The sequence below is a fragment of the Pseudomicrostroma glucosiphilum genome (genome assembly GCF_003144135.1).
Source record: "Pseudomicrostroma glucosiphilum strain MCA 4718 unplaced genomic scaffold BCV69scaffold_2, whole genome shotgun sequence".
NCBI classification, from domain to species: Eukaryota; Fungi; Basidiomycota; class Exobasidiomycetes; order Microstromatales; family Microstromataceae; genus Microstroma; species Microstroma glucosiphilum.
Genome location: NW_020289914.1, coordinates 1,876,333 through 1,896,579, shown reverse-complemented (window position 1 = coordinate 1,896,579; position 20,247 = coordinate 1,876,333). Strand labels below are relative to the sequence as shown.

Here is a 20,247-nt window from a genome sequence, read left to right as displayed (position 1 = left end):
AATGCGACGGAGATGCGGCGGTGCATCCGCCAATCAAGCAGGCCAGAGACACAAGCCCCGCCCGCCCCGCGCCTCACTTTTTAGTCACGGAACACCGACAAAGGAGCCATCGACGCACACCAGCAGCGCAGTGGCGCGGGACGATCATCGGCACCACCAGCCATAGGCGAACAAGGCTCAGCTCACGTCAACCACAAAGGTGTACCACTCAAGCCCAGCCAAGCACGGAACGCCACTTCGGCATCCTGAGATCAATGCGCCTTTTGGAAAGGTGGGACAAGGTCATGACAGAAGATTCATCATTAAAGGCAGGGTACATTGCGGAAGGGCCAACAGAGGGGGAAAGGACCAGACGAAACTTGTTTTGTTTGAGAAAGGGAAGCAACGTCCCTAAGCAACATGCGTCATCGTCGCATTGGCCGGCATCGTTGCGGCCATTCATCGTCTACGCGTCCAGATATGTTCAATTGTCCGTGTTCAAGATTTCTTCGATAGTCCGATTGATCAGATCCTTCTTGTCCGTGAGGTCAGCACCGCCGTACTTGGCCGCAAGCTGACCTCTAAGCTGCTTCTTCGTGACCGTGTTCAGGTCTGCGCCCGCAATCAGATGACGCAGATCGTTCTTGATCGTCTCATCCGAAGGCAGCCCGTCATCGAAGAGACCTGCGCCGCTCATCGTACGCTGAGGCGGCAGAAGCAGAGGCTCGTCAGAGGGCGTGGGTGGACCCAGAGGCAGGCCGTACATCGAATTGGTCTGGCCGGGTCTGCCCATGCCCTCCCATCCACCGAAAAGAGAAGGAGTGGAAGTAGAAGGGAAGACGACTGAGCTGCTTGCTTGGTGTTGAAGGGGCATGCGCTGGTAGGGGCCCGAGCCCATCATCGGCGTGGGCCCCATAGCCATCTCGCCGCCGAAGGAGTAGGTGCTCTGTCTAGGGTCGAACATCATACTCTGAGACGAAGCGTATGGCCGCTGGTAAGGTGTGTATTGCCCATCTCCGGCGTAAGAGCCAGACAGGCTAGCCGCGTAGCTTCCGGATCGGGGCATCATCGGGGCAGCTCCCCCGATACTTCCCTCGTATAGGGATCCTGCCTGTGACTTGCCCATCCTCGAGCCGCCATACAGACTGCCTCGGGACGACTTGGACGCCAAGATGTCACCGATGGTGTGACCCGATTGACGCTCCCAAAGCTCATTCTCGTAGTCTGACCAAGTCTGAAGTGGGATCTCCGAGGGATCGAAAGTGCCTTCATCGTGTACGACGACCTTCTCGCCAGACTCGCCTGTGACGACACGTGTGTTTCCCCAGGAGAAGTCGTCCATATGCCAAAAGGAGTACAGGGGCAGGAAGAAGGACCAGATCGGAATACCTATGATGTACACGATCATCCATCCTAGCATCTCGAATTTGCGGTTGAGAATGAAGATAATGGCTTGCAGGCCATAGATGGCAGCAAGCATGACCAGCGACAGCGTTGGTATGGACTCGCCTTCGGCAGCCACCAGCACGATCAGGTAGACTAGGTATGCCACCGTGACGGGAGCAATGATTGTCGAAAGCAGATCGATGAAAACGATGAAGCGCATAGAGAACTGAGAATGAAGCAATGCAGCGGTCAGTAATGAGACAGATGCAGCAGAGATCGCCAAACTTCAGATACTCACAAGGAAGACACCACATAGACCAGGAGTCTTCATCAGTTCGAAGAGGTTGTGTACCGTCGAATTGATCCATCTTCGCCTCTGCGAGAGCAGCACCGACCATTCCTCTGGCGCAGCAGTGAGAGCTTTGCCAGCCCGAGTAAAGACCGTCTTGTAGTTGCCAAAGTGTTTCAATACCAGCGTGGTCAGGTATCGATCCTCGCCCAAGGTAAGCAGATTCTTTGTGTGAAGAGTGTCCACTCGGTTCTCCGCATACTCGTCAACGACACGATTGGCTACGAAGAGCGGTCGATGGGTGTCTGGAGATCTGATACGGAACATCGAAAAACATCCTGGTAGACAGGTCACCGATCCAAAGAGACTCTCGAAAGCCTTTGCCAAGTAGTGAGAAATGTAGTATTCGTACACCTGCAGCATGGTGACGAAGCTCTTCTTTGCGTTAGACAAAGCTGTCTCTCCACAAAGGCCGATGATCTTCTTGTCGTTGATGAATGCCGAGACAAAGTGAGCCAGACACCACTGGTCCACTTCTGTGTCCGCATCCACTTGCAGGACGTACTCATAAAAGCTGGGATTGACTCCTATGATGTTCTTGATGTGATGATTGATCTCCAGCTCCATCGGATTCATGGGGGTACCAAAGTGGACGCGATTGAGGAAGCGCATTAAGACCAATTGCGAGTCTCGCTTGCCCCTATTACCAGGTCGAGAACGCTCTGTTGGCTTTCCTACCTTGACCACGACAAGGTAGGGGACCACGTGACCTGAACACTCGTAGAGACCGCTATAGACCTTGGCCATGTTGTGCTGCTTGCTGCCTTCTCCCACGGAAAGGAAACTCAGCGGCTCAGGATCGAGATTTGGGTCTACGCCTAGAATGTCGAGTACGATCTGCGGAGTAGGTCGATCGTTACCTGCGCCTACGATCATGCCATCGCAAATGATGAAGAGAAGTTTCCGTTTGTCGTCGTACTTAAGGGCAGCTAGGGAGTCAATAGTCTTGCGCATGGATTCCTCGCCTTCAGTATAGCAAGGAACTTGGCAGATCACAAAACGGTCGTGACTCTCTGGCACTCTTGTGCGAGAGAATTGCAGCGCAGCAAGGAATTTGAAGCCGATGATAGAGACCATGAAGATGGACATTGCGAGCAGGATGTAACGAGAGAATTGACATCGCGCCGAGTTGCGACTGTCCTTCTTGCCAATGAAGAAGAGATTGCGCAAGCAAGTCCCCTGCGCTGCCAAGACTTCTGCACTGAGCGGAAGGCTATTGAGCTGCTTGGTGATATCTTTGCCAGCACTTGCCGTGAAAAGATCGATGATGGCAGGGGACATGAAAGCCGTGTTCGTATCCGCGGGAGCTTGCTCGCCAGCTGGAGCTTGGAGCACACCTCTGCTGCCTTGATTGACGTAGTCTGTGACGTCGTAAATGCCACCGTCAATTTCAGCTACAATGCTCCCATCCTCCAGCAGACTCGAAATCTCTGTGGGCGTGTAGCCAACAAAGCCAACTCGATAGTTCGAGCGCATGAGCCACATGGACTCGTAGTACCAGTCAGGTCGCACATCGTCCTGCAGGAACGTCCTGAAGTCGTGGTATTGAGAATTGGAGTCTGTCTGGTTGACGCCGGATAGCTGAACCCAGGGACTGATATCTCCATTGATTCCACTGCACAGAGCATTGACTTGAACTGGGAAGATCGAAGTTGAGTCCTGTCCAGCATAGTCCAGGAGGACATCGTCAGCAACGACTGAAACAACCGCCCTATGGTACGTGAGCAGGCTGGTCAGATCGAACACCTCGCCTCGTATCGACGTGAAAGCGTTGTCGTCGCTGCTGTGCGCAGCTACTTCTGTAGTGCTGTAGACATGTTCTGTTGGGCAAATGAGATCACCTAGAACGGCCACGACGAAGATGGCAGCACCGCAGACAAACCAAATCATCATGTTGATGGCGAGCTTTTCGCGCCAGGCCATCCGAATGTCGGGCCGCTTGAGGCGGCCCCAAGCCGAAAGCAAGACGCTTGGAACAAAGAATGTCAACATTTGAGTAAGCCTGACCCACCACCTACGGGTCGATGTCTCTCGGACCTTCTCGGCCGTTTGGCCGGGCGACGGAGCCCCAAAAGCAGCGCTTGCTGTCGCCTTCTCATTTAGCAGATCGTGGCCAACAGCGCCTCCGAACATGTTGCGAGAAGGCGCATAAGCCTCTGACGCCACCACGGAGCCAGGTCTTGAGAGTCCATCGAAAGAACGAGTGGGGAAGGATGGGGCCATCCATTCACTCTTGTCATCCTCAACCAGCATTGGCGTTTCGCCTCCGCTCACCAGCGGTAGAGCTGAGCTGGAGTCATGGAAAGGGTTGCCGTACGATAGCAGCGCAGTGCTGTCTTGAGATCCCATACGGTCTCTGCTGGAGAGCGATGCATCACACCCGAATGGAGAGAACAGGTCCAAGTCGCCTCGAGTCGCCGCTTCGGCATCGATGTCGTTCCTTCTGGCGTTGAAGCGCTGCTCCTCCTCGTCCATGGTGCGAAGCTCATCTTCCAGCTCACGGAAAGCGTCATGTGACAAGAAGACCTTTGTCCTGCCGCTCACCGCATCCTTGTCGGTCCAATTCATGACCTCTTTGGCATCGTGGAACTTCTGTTTCGCCGCTCCCGAAGTGCGCTCTTGCATCTTGACAGGTGTCAATGATGGCACAAGGGCATACCGCTCACAGAATTCATCGTGAGTCATACTGACACTGTACTCTAGCACCACTTTACGGGCCATCTCTGTGATGTTGTGGCTCTTGAGCTGTTGTTTGATCAAACGACCTTCGAACTGGTTGGGGAGTTGATTGTCATTTGGTCTTAGGCACAGCACGTGCCAGGCTTGTGTATCCTCCAGTGTCTCGAAGAGAGTATCAAGAGCTGAGCGGAGTTCACCCGCTGCGCAGGAGACTGTGGGCACCATAGACTTTTTGTTGTGAGTTCCTTGCTCACTTTCCTTGTCGTCTGCAGATTCATCAGCGTCTGCAACACCCGGAAGGCCTATGCGTGTACTGTTGGATCTCTTGACGGTACCAGCTCGGTTCGGCCTTCGTGTGGAGGGAGCTCGAATCGGTTTGACAGACTGTTGGGCGGCTACAGGAGTCTTTTCGCTCCGTGGATGTGACTGAGTTGTGATAGCTGCGGTCTTGAACAGTGACCGTACGAATGCACTCTTTGAGCCTTGCTCAGGCGACGGTGCATCACCTTTGAGAAGAGCTAGGAAATCGGCACTCAGAGTCTCCGAGTTCCTCTCCAACCAGCCTTCGCTGCTGTAGGTGACAGGGCCGTGGAAGTGGGATATCTGAAATGTCGGGAAGCCATTCCGATTGTTGCCACCGATGCTGAAGTCAGCATGACTCCCCCATCGCCTGGCAAAAGCCTCCGTCATGCTCTGATTCGTCTTTTTAGGCATGCGACGAGCTTGATCGTCCATGATGTGTACAAGTCCGCCAGGCTGGTTGGTGATCAGTCTTAAGCACTCGGCGTTGTCAAAGAAGGGTATCTGGGGGTAGAATTGGCTGATGCCTTCGTGATCGCACTCTCCTGCCTTCTTCTCGAAGATAGATGCGAGCATGTATCGATGGAGACGCTCGTTGGCAAAGTTGACGCCGAAATCGTCGAACGAATGTGAGAGGCTGGACGTGCGCGGTCCTGGCATGTCCAGGATGCCGATGAAGACATCGAAGTCGAGTCTGCATAGCCTCGCATTCAGCTGCTCATTGACCCACGAGAACAGCAAGGAGTAAAGGGTCTTTGCTAGCTCGTCACGGTGTGCGGCCGCTCCTTCTGCGTCCAAGACGATGGTGCAGACCTCTCCACGTATCATCTTTGTCTTGTAGGTCAGAGCCTCTTCAAGAGCCTTGTCGCTAACACCCAGGAATTCAGAGACTATGGACAAGGTATCTTTGTTGCGCACAAAGACGCCCTCTGCAGAGCGAAGATGGTCCGCGTGGAAGTCGAGGTTGCCGAGATGCAAAACGGCCGCGAGGATCTGGCATATGGAGGCCACTTGACGCTGACTGAGGCTGACATTCTTGAAGGCCTGTTTGAGCTGTGCAAAGCGCTGGGCGTCTTCTGAAGATTGCCCTCTTTGCCTGCTCCCTCCAAGATAACGAAAGTCCGAGCCATCTCCCAGTCTTAAGTGCTGCTTCTCGTCAGCAGAGGCGCCAGCAACCATGGCGTACAGGATGTGGAAAGTGCCATCGCCACCGCAAGCCGCTACCAAGCGACTTTGCTCGAGAAAGTAGTCTAGCGTCTTCGAGCCCACCAGCTTACCGGCTTCGCTGAATTGTAGCTCCGTATACCGCCCGAATCGAGAAGCGTGACTATTCTCTCCGGTCCTGGTATTACCCATGCAATCGAGGATGAAGTCCGCCGAGGGAATCTGTGCGGCAAGCTTGGCTCCTTTCTTCCTCGGTGCGGCAGCAGCAAGGCTGACTAGCGCTCTTATAGTCAGGCGTCTCAGCTCACTCTTGCCAGACGAGGTCTCGCCACTGCAGCGGCGAATTAGGAAGATGGAGGATAGAAAAAAGGGTGATCAGTCACCATAGAGATGCCAGGCACCGTGTCAATGCGAGACTCACGCCAGTGATATGCTCTGATCTTGTCCTGTCCGTTGCATGTAAAGGTAGGCTTCGCAGGCCAGCTGGAAAACGTGAGGCGGCAGACGAGGTCCTCGCAGGCGGGGGTCGGTGGTCCTGTATTGTCTGGTGTATTCTCTGAGTGTGTCATCGCTGTTACGGTTTCCGCTGGCGGCGAAGGGATTGATCGAGACCAAGACCGAGTCCGAAAGAGATGTGTAGGTCAAGGTGGAGAAGAAGCGATCCCGAAGGGTCGTGAAGATGGAGTCTTGACTCAGCACAGGAAGAGAGCTGAGGCGGGAGACTTGCTCAGCTGGTATCGCGGCAGTCTCCATCGTGTGGTGGGCACTGTCTTGAGCAGCAGAGGCTGGTAGAGTGAGGGGAGGGGGGGATCCCAACGGATGAGGGGGATTGATGATTGAGGAATAATGCGACCAGGCGTTCGTGCGGAGAGAGGGTTGGCCAGCACCCGTCTGTGTAAGAAGGGAGGGAGGTGCCAGTGCCAGAGGGAGGTCTAAGGAAGGTGGCCGGCAGCGCTTTTGCGGTCAGAAGAGTCGAGGGAAGGAGGATGGGATGGCATGGAAGAGTAGGACGAGGCAGGTGTGAAAGGTTATACGGTCTTGCAGTACGTCCGCTTCTGTACGCCCCTGTCCCCATCCCCCGGCGATGCTTGCAATTCGAGGATCACTGTCCCCCTTGCTTCCTCGTAGGCGCCGCACGGCTGCAAGCTGCTGCACCCTGATCCTTCTCGGCGTCTCCACTGCCACCGCTCTTCGCCATGCGCCGGCCGTCGTCGTATTTCCGAGGTCACGTCCGGCGGTGAGGGTTGGAGCTCCGCTGCACACACAGGGACCAACACCTCGGCTCGAAGCACTCGCCCCCAGCCTCGCATTCCAACTCCGCCAGATGCAACAAACGCCTTTCGAAGGCCGCCGCCGGCGCGATGATCATCACTCACTCCTCTTCCTGCAACTCACACCCTCATCTCCCACTTCACGCACAGCTCCATGATCTGAGGAGCCGCTGCTCCTGCCGCTATAGACTCGTATACCCACCTGAACCCCGCGCCTCTTTGACGATCACACTCACGACCACCTTACGACCTACCAAAAATTGCGCGACGTGTTCTCGCCGCCAGAAGATTATTGCAGACGGCTTCACCACTCATCCGAACACAGCAGCTGTCACAACTTTGAATCGCCCATCCTGCAGGCACTCTTTTCTTCGAGGCGCTCTCGAGGCGCTCGAGGGAGTTGCAGTGGCGACTGAGCTAACATGACGTCTGGCGTGAGGGACCGATCTACGCCTACCAGTGCGCTTGCATCGCGTCGCAGCGTCCTCGTCAGCACTACGCCGACTGCAGGGCGTCCCCTCGCTCGACTTCCGGCCGTAGGCGCGGAGAGAGGGAAAGTAGCGCGGGTCACCCACGCAAGCAAACAAGATGTCAGCAATACCGTCGCAACTGTCCGTACACCCGGTGGTCTGGCTGCTAAAGTGACGGAGCTGGTGCCGCAGAATGCTCAAGCGGCAGCAGAGCAGGCTTGGCGCGATGATCTCAGGTCACTCTGGGGCGATACAGAACAACGATTCCCGGACATCGCATGGACCACGAGGCCACCGGCAGGGGAGACTACTCCAGGCCCCATAGGCAGCAGTGCACACCGGTCGGCAAAAGGACTTCACGAGGAGATATACGCACATACAGGTCCGTTTGCAACTTGCCAGGAAGATAAGCCTCTATACATCTGACTGACCCGAGCAATCTTTCCTCTTGACTTGGTAGCTCTTTTATGGCTCAGAGCACCGCGTACATTCGAAGACAAATACTTCCGCTTGCCAATCGCCGAAGCGCATGTCTGCGCGCCGAGCTCCTACTCAGGGACTCAGCTCGCGGTCACTCGATCCAGTAATTCTGTCTCGAGATCAGGCCTCAACTTACGGACCCGACCCAGTCTGGCTAAGATTGGCTCCGAGGAGCGCAAGAACTTGCCGATCAAAGACGTGAAACCTTTCAGTCTGCCAGCTGGCGATATCGTGCAGCTCAAGCAAGTCCTCAAGTACATCTACACTGCTGAACTCGACAGAGAGTCCGAGCCGTTATCAGGGGCTTTGTCGCTCGAAGATCAGCCCATACCGGAGACTGGAGACAAGCGTCTTGAGCGCTTAAGGGCTGACTTACTTCGAGTCTGGAAGAGTCGGCAAAGTGCAGACATTGTTTTGCGGGTAGGTGGAGACACAGATTCGAACGGTCCTGGCAGCGCAGAAGCCTCACCACGCCGGAGCTCTTTTGGTCTCGGTGAGCCATCCATATCTACTGTCTCCCTGCCTATGAACGATGCCGAGGAGGAAGAGCTCCGAGGCTGCTTCTCTGCGCATCGGGCCATCCTCGTGTCCCGGTCGCCCTACTTTGCGTCGCAGTTCCTGTCGGGATTTTCGGACGCTAAAGCGACAGAAGTCAACCTTCCGACGCCTCCCTTCACATCCAGCGCTCTATACTTCACCTTGGGCTTCATCTATGCCGGCAAGCTGGACTTCTCTTCCAGGGCGTTTGACTTGACGATCGCATTCCAGATCTGGCGAGCAGCAGCATACTTGCAAATCTCGTCCCTGACAACTGTCGTGAGTAGTCTAATCTACCATGACTTCTGTCACAAATTCACATGCTCGCCGCCATGTGCCCTCTGCCTGAAGAGAGTGCCAAGAGCTTTGGCCTTTGCGGCTGCTTCAGACGTCGGAGATGTGGTCTTGATTGAGCTAGCAAAGAAGGCTCTCTCTGGCCGACACTTTGGTGCTTACTGGGCGCGAGAGGTGGGCTCGATGACGAGCGCACTCAGAACATCCATCGTGGAGTCCATAAAGCGGACGATCAATCTCGAGCCGGGAGCCTGCGTTTGGGTGTTGAAGCAGATCATGGAGGTCTCGGCACGACTCGAAGCTACACGCAGCCACAAATGGACAGACAATGTGCGAGAGATGGTGGACAGCGTCGAGCACCACATCAAGTTGCGATTGGAGACTACGTTTGGGGACGTCATTGGCAGCGAGGACTGGGAGAAGCTCGTCAACGGAATCGGTCTGCTCACCGACGTGCTCGATCGGATGTTAGACATGCTCGTCTCTGCTCTACAGGAGAACACGGCTGCCCACACATATCAGAGACTTGTCCGAGATGTTCTCGAGAAAGGCGAAGACGGACTGGAGGCTGGTGCTTGCCGAGATCGAATAGAAGCTGCTCGTTGCCGAATACTGGCATATCTACAGAAGCGTTGGATCAATATACGAGCTCTTCGCGGCTTCAATGAAGCTGAAGACTGGGTACTGAAGGCAGTAGCCGATGGGCTCGACATCATGCCCAAGGATCTTCTCCTTAAAGAAGGTACAGCAAAGACGTTGCGTGCAACTACAACAAAATTAGATTCGAAGACCACCACACGAACGGCTGTGCCTAGCCGAACAACAGCCACGCAAGCTCCGTTAAGACCCACAGCACCAGTCAGATCAGTAGTGGCACCGACCAGTAGAGCCAACATCGCCGCATCTAGCACTTCCAGAGCGAGCACAACAGATCGTAGTGCAGCGACTCGTCCAGCTGTACCGGCATCTCGTATTCGCGCGACACCAACTTCCACGTCGTCTGTACGTTCTGCGACCCCATCTCAGCCGGCTGTCGGCAGCTCCACCAGAGGTACCACGGCTTTGAATCGTGGCCAGACTGCTCTGAACCGTGGTCAGAAGACTACGATTGCCACAGCGCCCTCGGCACAGACAAGGACCGCTCTGCCAGCCAGAGCACCGCGCACAGCTGACCCGCCCAAGGCTCAGGAGACTTTCACGAGACGGGAAAGAACTTCGGGCACGCTGACGAAGCCTGCAGCCCAGTCGTCTGTGTCTTCACCAGCGCCCTGCCGCAGTCCTCAACAGAGACCAGATGTTGTTGTATGCCAAAGCCCCGCCGAATCTATGGAAGGGGCAGAGACACCACGGAGTCTGGTCGACTCCATCGATCAGCCCCCTTCCCCCAAAGGAAAGGAGACTACAACAGGATCCAGAGTGGCGCTTCTTGCTGCACGCTTTTCTGGTGACGGTCTACCCTCTTCCATGCCCGGCGATCAAAGGTCACGCAAGCTCTCCGCAGTTGACACTCCGCAGACTGTTGATCACAAATCTGTGATCAATGCAGAAAGCGGTCAAAAGAGCCAGACCGAGGAGTCAGGTATCGAGCGGAGTATCCTCCTACCATCAGATGCGACTGTGAACGCCGGAGAGAATAATCGTGACACTGCCATGTCTTCCCCAGTGCCCACTGCGGCGCTTGCTCTGCCCACTCCGTCAATGGCTATACCAGTGCAACGTCACAGCTCCTCGCCAGTTCGCTTTTTGCCGCAAAATTTGATGACTCCTACGCGGGCTGCCTCCGTGACCAACCTACTTGCTACCAGGGCATCTGTGCGCCGACAAGCGGGGCACAGGACAACATCTTTCAGCGTGCCTCCGGTGAGCGTATTGAGAGCACCAGAGCCGCCGGAAGCAGTACGAGAGGCTGCTCTAAGGATCACCGCAGCAAGTCCTCCGCCATTGGAGCAGCAGCCCAATCCTGAGGTGCGAGATGCAAGTGGCAGCGGCCCGGAAGGCAGTCCTCAACGAGCAGAAGAGCAGAGAGGATCTTCCTCGCCTTCAATCGAGAGCGCGAGGTGTCTCAACTTCGGTGCAGATAACGAGGAGACGACAGTGCGACAGCCAGCTGTGGCCGAAATTGTAGAGGCCACTTCTGCAGAAGCAGGGAAGACTCGGACGGAGACGGAGGACACTGACTTCGAAATTGCAGACCTGGGAAACAACCTGCTCCACCCAGTTGGCATCGGTCTTCCCTCGGAGGAGTCCAATTCGACGATCGAAGTCAGCGAAGTCGCGTCAACAGCAGCCTCTGGTCAAGAAAACGCAGAAGCGCAATCGCAAGTCGAAACGATAGCTGTAAGTCCATCGATCTTGTTGACTTGCGAAGCGTCAGACAAATCGCCAGAGCACTCGGAGTTGGCTCAGGAATCGCCAGCGTCAAACGTCACCCAGTACAAAGATGCTGATCTGAGTCTCCCGGAAACCGACACACAAATCATTGACAGCGATGAAGACGTCACCATTTCTGCGTCCAACTTGCACGGTTCTAATGCAGAGGCCATGGAGATTCTTGACGAGGGTGATACAATTCTCGCTCCGATCCTGGACGTCCTCGGAGGCGCCGATCTGACGCCTTCCGAGATGCAGACTTTGAGACGATCAGCGCGTACTCCGCCTCGTGCGCCGCGAGATCCACGTAAACCCGCTGACGAGCCGCGAACACCGCAAGCTCTCCGCACATTGAAGGCCTCAACCGAGGAGATCGATGCAACGCCTCGCAACAAGCCCTCTTTCACCTTTGGTCATGCCGTAGAGCCTGACTTGCCTCGCCTTGAGAAGTACGACTTCGAAGATGCTACTCCACTGCCGCAACGACGGGCTTCGGTGGCGTCTCCGATCGCGAGTAAATGTGACGTACCGGCCACGACCCTCTCAATCGGCATTCCGTGCATCGTGTGGCCCTCTCTGCCTGGCGCGCCTCCTCGAGCGAAGCTGCGAGCCCTGGTGAAGTACATTGGACCAGTCGACGGCTATGTCGGGACCATGATCGGAGTCGAGGTAGCCCTCCCCCTTCCTGAAGGGTTACGGACGGTACAGCATCTTTTCAACAGAGGTTCGGTCAACGGCAAGCAATACTTCAGTCTCGGACCGCCCGACGTGGCTAGCAAGAATGACGATGGACGGCATACCCCTACGAGCGACTCTGGCTATAGCACGAAGTTAGTGCAGGTGCAAGGCGAGTCGCTGCTTTCCGCACACATGCAGATGATGGCTCAAACAGAGAGGCAGGAGAGACGGCGCCGTATCGAGCGCTTGCAAGCTCATGTAGTGAGAGTCCTCTCGCCACAGGCAAGCATTGCGGCGTCAATAGTGGGCAGCCCAGAATCGCTCACGTTCGACGCTCGTGTTGAGCGGTCAACTTCCTCCGCTCTTTTGCAAGGCGTGACCAGTCGCTTGAGCCAGCGTAATGATGGAGAAGTCGACGACGCTAGCGGGACTTTGAGTGACGCCGAGCCGGCTTCCGATCAGTGGCACATCGCGCACGACCGAAGGAGCGTCTCGTCCTCTGCGGCCCTCCCGCTTCCCTGCGCAGCAGCAGTGCGCTCGGCTTCTTCCTCGCGAGTACGTTCCTCGAGGACCAAGAAGCGCCACAGTGCTCAGGTACGCAATCTATTTCCTTTCCCAAGCGACAGTCCTTCGACCACGAGGTGCTCCTCGCCTACGATGCTGTTCGGTAGCCGACATGATCCCTTTGGCAACTATGCTGCCAGTGAAATCGACTCACAACCACCATCTGCAACGGCCCAAATACAACACCGGCCATCTTTCACTGGGTCCCTGTATGCGCACTTTGCTGTTGCTGCACATCGTCGACCTTCGATGGCAGGTAGCGTCCAGTCTGCTGCGTCAGCGCGTCTCCTCTCGCCTCATCTGACGGGAGGCAGCTTTCACATGAGGTCTGCCTCCAGGTCGAGCAGTCGTCTGAGTTCGTCGACGGCAAGTGTGAATGGCGAAGGAGAGGGTTGGCTGGGCCTCTTTGTCACGCCCGAGCAGGTGCTATGGGTCTTTGACGACGTGTAGCCGGATCAGGCTGGCAAGGCTGGCGCGGCTAAGCATTTTCTCGAATCTCGCCTTCATTGCATTCCTCTTTCTCTTCATCATGTCACCTGACCTGTCATAATCTTTGATACCCCCACATTCATTCACTTCTTGACTTCATGTCACCTCGCTCGTATTGCGTTTTAGGTTCGGGCCGCGGGCCTGGGCCACCTGCGAGCTGGTCCCACCTCCGACGTGGGCGGAGACGCGCCTGGCTGCAATGTGGCGCCTTGACGGAAGCGGAAGCAGCTCACTCAGTCGTGCGGAAGTGTCAGTTCAGCCGAAAGCGAAACTGGACGCGGAAGATGGATGCTGACCACGGCTGCCCCTGTCCTCGATACCAGACCCCAGCAGCTGCAATCCATCTGTACAACAACCGTCACACTGGCGTCTAGAATCAGTCAAGTACGGCTGCCTCGTTGCGTTCCTTCTCTACCCCTCCTTCACCACGCCGTACGACCTATTCCTGGCCACTTTACAACACTCGCTCACACCACCTCCACTTGTCACCACTCTCGCACCATCATGTCCAGCTCGGAACCCACTGCCTCTGGCGGTGCCACCTCACAAACAACCTCGACACCAACGGTCCTCTCCTCTCCCCACCCTCAAGTGCGTTGCTTCTCCCGACCCTTCTCTCGCTTCGGCATCCTCCCCGTCGGTGGTCGCTCAACAGCAATCAAGCTTCAGCAGCCTCCCAACGAGAATGCCGTATGGGTCCTCGCCTCTACACCCTTGGACGAGCCGGTGAAGGAGTCACTCAAGGAGCTAGGAGGTGAAGTAAAATGGATCATTGCAGCAGATGCGGTACATTCCATGTTCACCGAAGAGTGGAGCAAGGCTTTTCCAGAAGCAAAGTGTATTGGTGTGGAAGGTCTAGATGCTAAACGGCCTAACATTTCCTGGGCGGGAATTTACGGGAAGGACCGAGAGGGGACAATGTATGGCTTTGAAGAGGAAATTCAAGCACGTTATTTCCCCACGTTTGCAAACAAGGACGTAGCATTCCATCATGTCGCTTCGCGCTCAGCAATCGTGGCGGATCTTCTTTTCAATCTTCCGGCAAAGGAGCAATATCTAGGCTCGCCAAGCAAGAGCCCTTCCTCCCCCGTACCCTTCCTCACGGGCATGGCAACCAAATTCAACCCCTTCCACGGGCTTCATCAGACATTCCTCTGGAACGCAGGCGCAGCAGCAGCCATTCCAGAGGCGTGCGTGCCAGAAGGGGTAAAGTTGTCCACTCCTGGTGGCTCGACGGAGGAGAGGAGGGCTAGGTTCGCAAAGGACGCAGAGATCTTTGCTGCTTGGGGAGCAGAGAGAGTCATTCCTTGCCATGGCGACGTCATCGAAGGGAAAGGGAGGGAAGCTTGGTTGGCGGCGTGCAAGAAGGTGAGTGCGAAGAGGGTGGGGAAAGAGGGAGGAAGTATTCTGCAGGCAGAACAGCCTTTTGCTGACCGTCTTGACCCTCATGAAATACTCTGCCTGCTTTCACTTCTCAGTTCCTCAGCCCCGAGGGCAAGTCTCTTTTCGAGAAGACGGCCTCCTCATAGAGTCAGCGAGCAAGCGCACTAGATCCAATAAGTGTTTGCGCTTGGTAGGCCAAGCTGTTTCTTTCTCCCTTGTGGTAACAATCAATGTCATCCACCTTACGACTGACATCCGCCAGACTATACGCCGGAGATCGGAGATCGGTAGTGAATTTCGTCCGGCGTGGCGATTGAGCTGGTGATGTTGATGGAGGTGGTATATTCGTATTACGTGCGTGATATGCTTGCTGCTTTGACTTCAGCAGAAACGATTGCAAAGGTGCGCGTATCACAGTGGGTATCAAAAAAATAGACAAGGTGGCCAAGACGGGAAGTGGATGTGAGCAAAGGTGTAGGGAGACTCTATGATCCTGCGCCGCTGAATTCTAGTCGATGGAGACGTCTGCGGCCCCAGTATTGCCAACCCAGGGCGCAGAGGGAGTGTGCGAGGTTTCCGCTTCGAGACTTTCATCTTCCTCGTCTTCATCTTCCTCATCGTCTTCGTCGTCGTCGTCGTGCCCCTCCCCTGAAGCAGTGCTATCATCTGCGGAAGCCGTCGATCCAGTCGTCGAGGTAGCAATCGAAGTGTCAACGGAGACGTCCCCTTCAACGTCCGCTTCCGCTCCATGAGTCGATTGAGCTTCTTGTGGAGAAGCTCTCAGCAGCTCTGCTTCGGGTACGACGACGGTAGCTCCGTCCTGCACCTCCTCCTCGGTAGCTGCGCTGTCGGTCAAGTCTGCTACGGAGGAGGCAAGAGAGGTGTCTGCTTGCCAGCTCGCGCTGGTATCTACTGTCTCTGCACCTCCGCCATGAGGTCCGACGTCGTCCGTTGATTCGCCAAGATTCAGGTCGCGCTCTTGCACCTCTCCTGCCGTGAGGACCTTGCTCTTCTTCTCCTCGGGGATGTACCGCGACAGGATCGCCTCTCGAGCCGTGTTGAGCATAGCGTCGATGAGATCTCTGCAGCGGATGTGAGCAGCCTCCAATTCCGGATCTTCCTTGGCTTGCTCATCTTCCTCGTCGTCTTCCTCTCCGAAGTAATCGTCATCCTCATCATCCGGGACCCTGTACCGGCTACCAGGACTGAGTGCGGCTGCGGCGCCTGCAGCAATCTCTCCCGGCCCAAGTGTCATGCCTCTTCCCTCTCTGATCCTCCTCTTGAGGTCACGCAACTCTCGCCCTTGACGATGCTTGGTCACTTCGAGTCCCGAATTGATGGCCATGAGGGACTTGTTTGTAATCTCCAAGTCGGCGATCTTGCGCTCTACGCGTAATTGGGCGTATTCGAGGGTAAGGGCATTTGACGAGGAGGGATGTTCACTGGTCGGCGATAGGAAGGCGGAAGATGCGAGGCCTGAGGCAGATGTTTGACTTGCGCGCCGGGGAAAGCTGAAGCTCTCTACGGTCGGAGGTGCAGACTGTTGGCCTTTTGTGGAAGGGGTTCCCGGAAGAAGCCGCGGCCTAGCAACGTAGGAGCCTGATATCGGTGTTGTTGGCGTGTGTGCTGAGTCTCGCGACGAGCTTGGATTCATTGCGACAGGTGTAGCCAGCGTGGGTCTGGTAGAGCCTGTCCTGTTTACCGCCTGGCTCCCCACATGCTGTTGGGGAGTCTGCAGGTTCGGTGAGGCTGGACCCGAGACGCCACTGTTCATGGAGGAGGATGAGCGACGAGAGGACAATCCCGGAGTACTCGCAGCCTCTGCTGTCCCGGCACTGCTTCGCATGGCGCGTCTCTGTGGCGGATCAGAGGGTGAGAGCAGGGGTCTATCTGGTGTACTGCCCCACTCGGTTCGGCTTCGATCCCTCGTAGGAGGAAAGTAGCTGCCGCTGCCCGACGCTCTGCTCAAGGCAGACGAGCTGGGAGAGGGGGACCTTGACGGACTCGCGCCAGTGGCGAGCGTGTTGATAGCCGCATGCGAGCCAAAGGAAGTGAAGGGACTGCCGATTATGCTACTTCCTCCTGGTCCGCCAATGTTGACTCTTGCCATTGTGGGTGTGGCGTTCAAGGAGGCAGCGGTAGGTACGCTCTGGCTCGTCTTTGCACGTGTATGACCTCGTACTGGAGAGGAACGACCATTGATCGGAGGCGAGCCGAGGACGCGAGGGCTGTTGCTACCATACGACCCATTCGCCAAAGAAGCTAGATTTGAGGTTGTTGCCGAAGAAGGGAACGGGTTTGGGCTCCCTGAGGACTCAATGCCATGATCTCTGACTCTGCGCACTGATCCGCTCCTGACAGTGACATTGGGCGGCACCTCCCCACGGTCAAAGGGCGAAGAGCGGGCTTCCGGACTGCGTCGACCGCCGATGGCTGATGCGGAACTACCTCCCGCGATACGAGGTGTGACGGGGGCCGAGGAGGTGGCTACGGCTGGAGAGGCGATTGACTTGCGTAGGAAAGGCGATGGCGAGGCGGTCGTGCTGCTGATGCCTCCTGTGCTCGTAGCCGCCCTCTTCATGACGGGGGGTGTGGCCTCGTATCTACTGTCATGCGAAGTCGATTCTGCTCCCCCTCCCCCTCCTGCTAGCGTAGCCATGTCCACCTTGGCTCTACCGGATGAGCCTGGTGTCGCAGCATGGCCGCCAAGACGCCGTACGGGCGTGGATGTCCTGCTACCGGTCGAAACGCGAGCAGTCTGTGAGACTGAGGATGGCGAGCTCTGTTGCTGTTGATGGTCATGGGAGAGGTCTATGCGGCCCATGACCTGCGGATAGAGGAGCAGCGAGGCGGTGAGGCAGCATGTCAGTGGTGGATGCAAGGCAGCAATGGCTGCGTGTTGACCTTGACTTACCTTCCTCTTTGCTGAAGGTAACGACATCGCCGCTTCGCCATCCCGTTCAGCTCAGTGGATGTGTACGATACGACGTTGAGGGGAGCTAAGGAGGGGAAGAGTCGCTCACAAAGGCAAGCGACAGGAGATGGATGGTGACGATGGTACAGAGTAGAGTGTATGCACCCTGAGGCCCGGATCAACTTCACCATCGGAACGGAGACGCGTTTGTGCCCTGAAGCTCGGACCACAACGCAGGGCGGGGCGGCGCGACGCCGGCCAGTCCGCCTCCGCTCCGTAATGGACTTGGTGGTGATACCATCACGCTGCCCCTTGCCGCCTTTCCACCTTCGCACCGACTAATATCCCAAGGCAAGGAGGAGGCAGACAGTCACAAACATCCTGCCAAGGATCATTCGACTTCCTCCTCTTGGCTCCTGACACCTCGCCTCCCCACCTTCTTACCAAGCACATCCGGTCTATCTCCTCAACTCTTTCCTTGGCTTACACCCTCTCCCTTCCCGTTGCCAGACCAGTAGCATACACCCTGATTTCGGTCGAAGACGGGGCGATCATCGCTACATCAAGCTCACAGCCAGCACTCTGATACCCTGGAGGTAACTAGCAACTTGGCTCCGGTCCTCACGGAGAAGGCTAGCGAAGGTCCTCCGGCCGCGAGGCGCACTTTCAGCCTTGTGTGTCTCCGAGTTCTGAGCCGGAAGTCAAGGCGAGCTCGTCGTAGCTAGCCACCTGTCAGTCAAGATGTCCAGCAGTCTGACGGAGCGCCAGAAGGAGGAGCTGTGAGTGGACTGGAATCCAATTGTAGCAGTCTCGTGTACGGCAAGCCCTGACCAGCCTTCTGATCCCCCCCTGTCGGATAGACACAAGTCCCTGCTAGACTACTTTCAGACGCAGGGCTTTACATCTTCCTTCGATGCTCTCAAGCTGGATGCTGGACAGGAGGGCTTCACAATAGACCCAAAGGCCAAATATGCGGGTCTATTGGAGAAGAAATGGACCAGTGTGATCAGATTGCAGAAGAAGGTGAGGAAGACAGAGCCGCTACGGAGGACTTCTGCCCTGTCTGGAGCTCGACTGACGTCTCGATATATATGACTCATCTCATCTTACGACTCTCCTCAGATAATGGAGCTCGAGACTCGCAACGCTCAACTCACCGAAGAATTAGCAGCATCACCAAGCTCGCGCCGTGCGGCTTCTCTGACAGATTGGGTACCACGGAACCCGCCTCGTCATACACTGCAAGGTCATCGGTCACCCATCACAAGAGTAGCCTTCCATCCAGTCTTCAGTCAGATTGCCAGCTGCTCAGAAGATGCGACTATCAAGATTTGGGATTGGGAGACAGGAGAATTTGAGAGGACACTGAAGTCGCACACGAAGCCGGTTCAGGACGTTGACTTTGATTCGACAGGGAATCTGCTAGGTGAGTATGTGTTAGCCCGAGAGACTCGATCATTGCAACGGCATGTAACGCTGACCTGCTTTCTACTTCCTGTAGCTTCTTGCTCTTCTGACCTCACCATCAAAATTTGGGATACCGCTAACCAGTGGACCTGTGTAAAGACTTTCCACGGCCACGACCATTCCATCTCCTCCGTCCGCTTCCTTCCTGGCGACGACTACCTTATCTCTGCCTCGCGGGATCGCACCATTCGAGTCTGGGAGCTCTCGACCGGCTACTGCTCCAAGACACTAGAGGGCCACTCCGACTGGGTGAGGTGCGTCACGCCTTCTTCTGATGGCCGACTGATCGGCAGTTGCGGCAATGATCAAACGGGCAGGATCTGGGATCGTAGCAAGGGGGAGACAAAGGTGGAGCTGAGGGGCCACGAGCATGTAGTCGAGGCTATTGCCTTTGCTCCAGTTGCGGCCTACGCAGCGCTCAGAGAATTGGGAGACGTCAAGGCGCCAGCAGCCAAAGGCGCAGACACTACACCTGGTCAATTTGTAGCTACAGGAGGAAGGGACAAGGTCATCAAGATCTGGGACACTTCGACTGGGCAATGCATTCGTACCCTAGTGGGCCACGACAATTGGATCAGAGGCGTGTGCTGGTCGCCCAATGGCAAGTTCCTCCTCTCCTGCTCGGACGACAAGACGGTGCGCGTATGGGACCTCAAGGCGGGCGCGAGGTGCAGCAAGACCATCGACGCCCATCAGCACTTTGTCACTAGCATCACCTGGGCCAGAGCCAAAACAGAGCCGACGGCGGCAGCTCTACCGAAGCAAGACGGACCCGTTGGGTCTCCCTCGGCCTCGAGATTGACAAACGGGGCAGCGGCAGCAGCAGCGGCGGATGCATCGAAAGTTGTCAATGCCGTGGTGACTACGAGCGTGGATCTGACCATCAAGGTCTGGACACCTTGAGAGCAGAGCGGATACTTGATGCCTCGCATCGACTCGCCTGCTGGGACCCATCTCCCGTGCGGTACCACGAGGGGTCTCATCACAGCTATACCTTCCCTCCCTTGTCAGTGTCTCGTCTCTTTCTACTTCGAGTCATTGACTTGCACTCCGCAACACACACTACACGATTTTCTTTTATCGATGATACCTCATGTGCACACACTCTTTTTTCTTTTCTTTTTCTGCTCTCAATGAAGACGCATTCTCGAGCGAGAGCGACCGCGAGAGCGAGACTACATAGTTTCTGCGTGGAGGTATGAGGATGACGTTGACATAGTCCAAGATGGCGAAGGGACTACCTCTGCGCACGCCGTGCCGGCGGGGGAGAAGGCGACCGGCTGTACGACCTCGACCTCGACCTCGACCTCGACCTCGATGATCCGCCAGAGTAGGACCGACTGGTCCTCTTCTGCCCCCTGGTGCCAGCAACGGGGGTGATCGACCGTGTCTGCCTGCGGGGGACCTTACCACTCTCTCGATAGCGCTCTCGTTCTTCTTCATCGTCTCGAGCTCGTCTCCTGACCGGGGTAG

At 56.2% G+C, this 20,247-nt stretch overlaps 5 protein-coding genes across 5 annotated transcripts; 3 read left to right on the top strand and 2 right to left on the bottom strand.

Moving 5' to 3' along the window:
* Window positions 1-134: 134 nt before the first annotated feature.
* On the bottom strand, window positions 135-6,963 carry BCV69DRAFT_256534 (putative chitin synthase 8). Its single transcript, XM_025490599.1, has 3 exons — window positions 6,279-6,963; window positions 1,664-6,188; window positions 135-1,591 (listed from the first exon to the last, which is right to left on the bottom strand). The coding sequence occupies exons 1-3, from the start codon at window positions 6,608-6,610 to the stop codon at window positions 464-466; spliced, it is 5,985 nt and encodes a 1,994-aa protein (XP_025350537.1). The 5' UTR covers window positions 6,611-6,963; the 3' UTR covers window positions 135-463.
* Window positions 6,964-7,247: 284 nt separating this feature from the next.
* Window positions 7,248-13,193, top strand: BCV69DRAFT_280986 (hypothetical protein). Its single transcript, XM_025491814.1, has 2 exons — window positions 7,248-7,980; window positions 8,059-13,193. The coding sequence occupies exons 1-2, from the start codon at window positions 7,551-7,553 to the stop codon at window positions 12,969-12,971; spliced, it is 5,343 nt and encodes a 1,780-aa protein (XP_025350536.1). The 5' UTR covers window positions 7,248-7,550; the 3' UTR covers window positions 12,972-13,193.
* A 128-nt stretch (window positions 13,194-13,321) lies between these two features.
* BCV69DRAFT_280985 (hypothetical protein) lies at window positions 13,322-14,674 on the top strand. The gene is made up of 2 exons (XM_025491813.1): window positions 13,322-14,378; window positions 14,489-14,674. The coding sequence occupies exons 1-2, from the start codon at window positions 13,515-13,517 to the stop codon at window positions 14,537-14,539; spliced, it is 915 nt and encodes a 304-aa protein (XP_025350535.1). The 5' UTR covers window positions 13,322-13,514; the 3' UTR covers window positions 14,540-14,674.
* A 227-nt stretch (window positions 14,675-14,901) lies between these two features.
* On the bottom strand, window positions 14,902-17,334 carry BCV69DRAFT_276072 (hypothetical protein; the record flags this gene model as incomplete). Its single annotated transcript, XM_025491101.1, has 2 exons — window positions 14,902-17,220; window positions 17,308-17,334. 2 exons carry the CDS (start codon window positions 17,332-17,334, stop codon window positions 14,902-14,904), a joined length of 2,346 nt encoding a protein of 781 aa, XP_025350534.1.
* A 484-nt stretch (window positions 17,335-17,818) lies between these two features.
* Window positions 17,819-19,844, top strand: BCV69DRAFT_117240 (putative platelet-activating factor acetylhydrolase ib alpha subunit). The gene is made up of 4 exons (XM_025489130.1): window positions 17,819-18,086; window positions 18,168-18,330; window positions 18,430-18,733; window positions 18,809-19,844. Exons 1-4 carry the CDS (start codon window positions 18,049-18,051, stop codon window positions 19,675-19,677), a joined length of 1,374 nt encoding a protein of 457 aa, XP_025350533.1. The 5' UTR covers window positions 17,819-18,048; the 3' UTR covers window positions 19,678-19,844.
* Window positions 19,845-20,247: the final 403 nt, after the last annotated feature.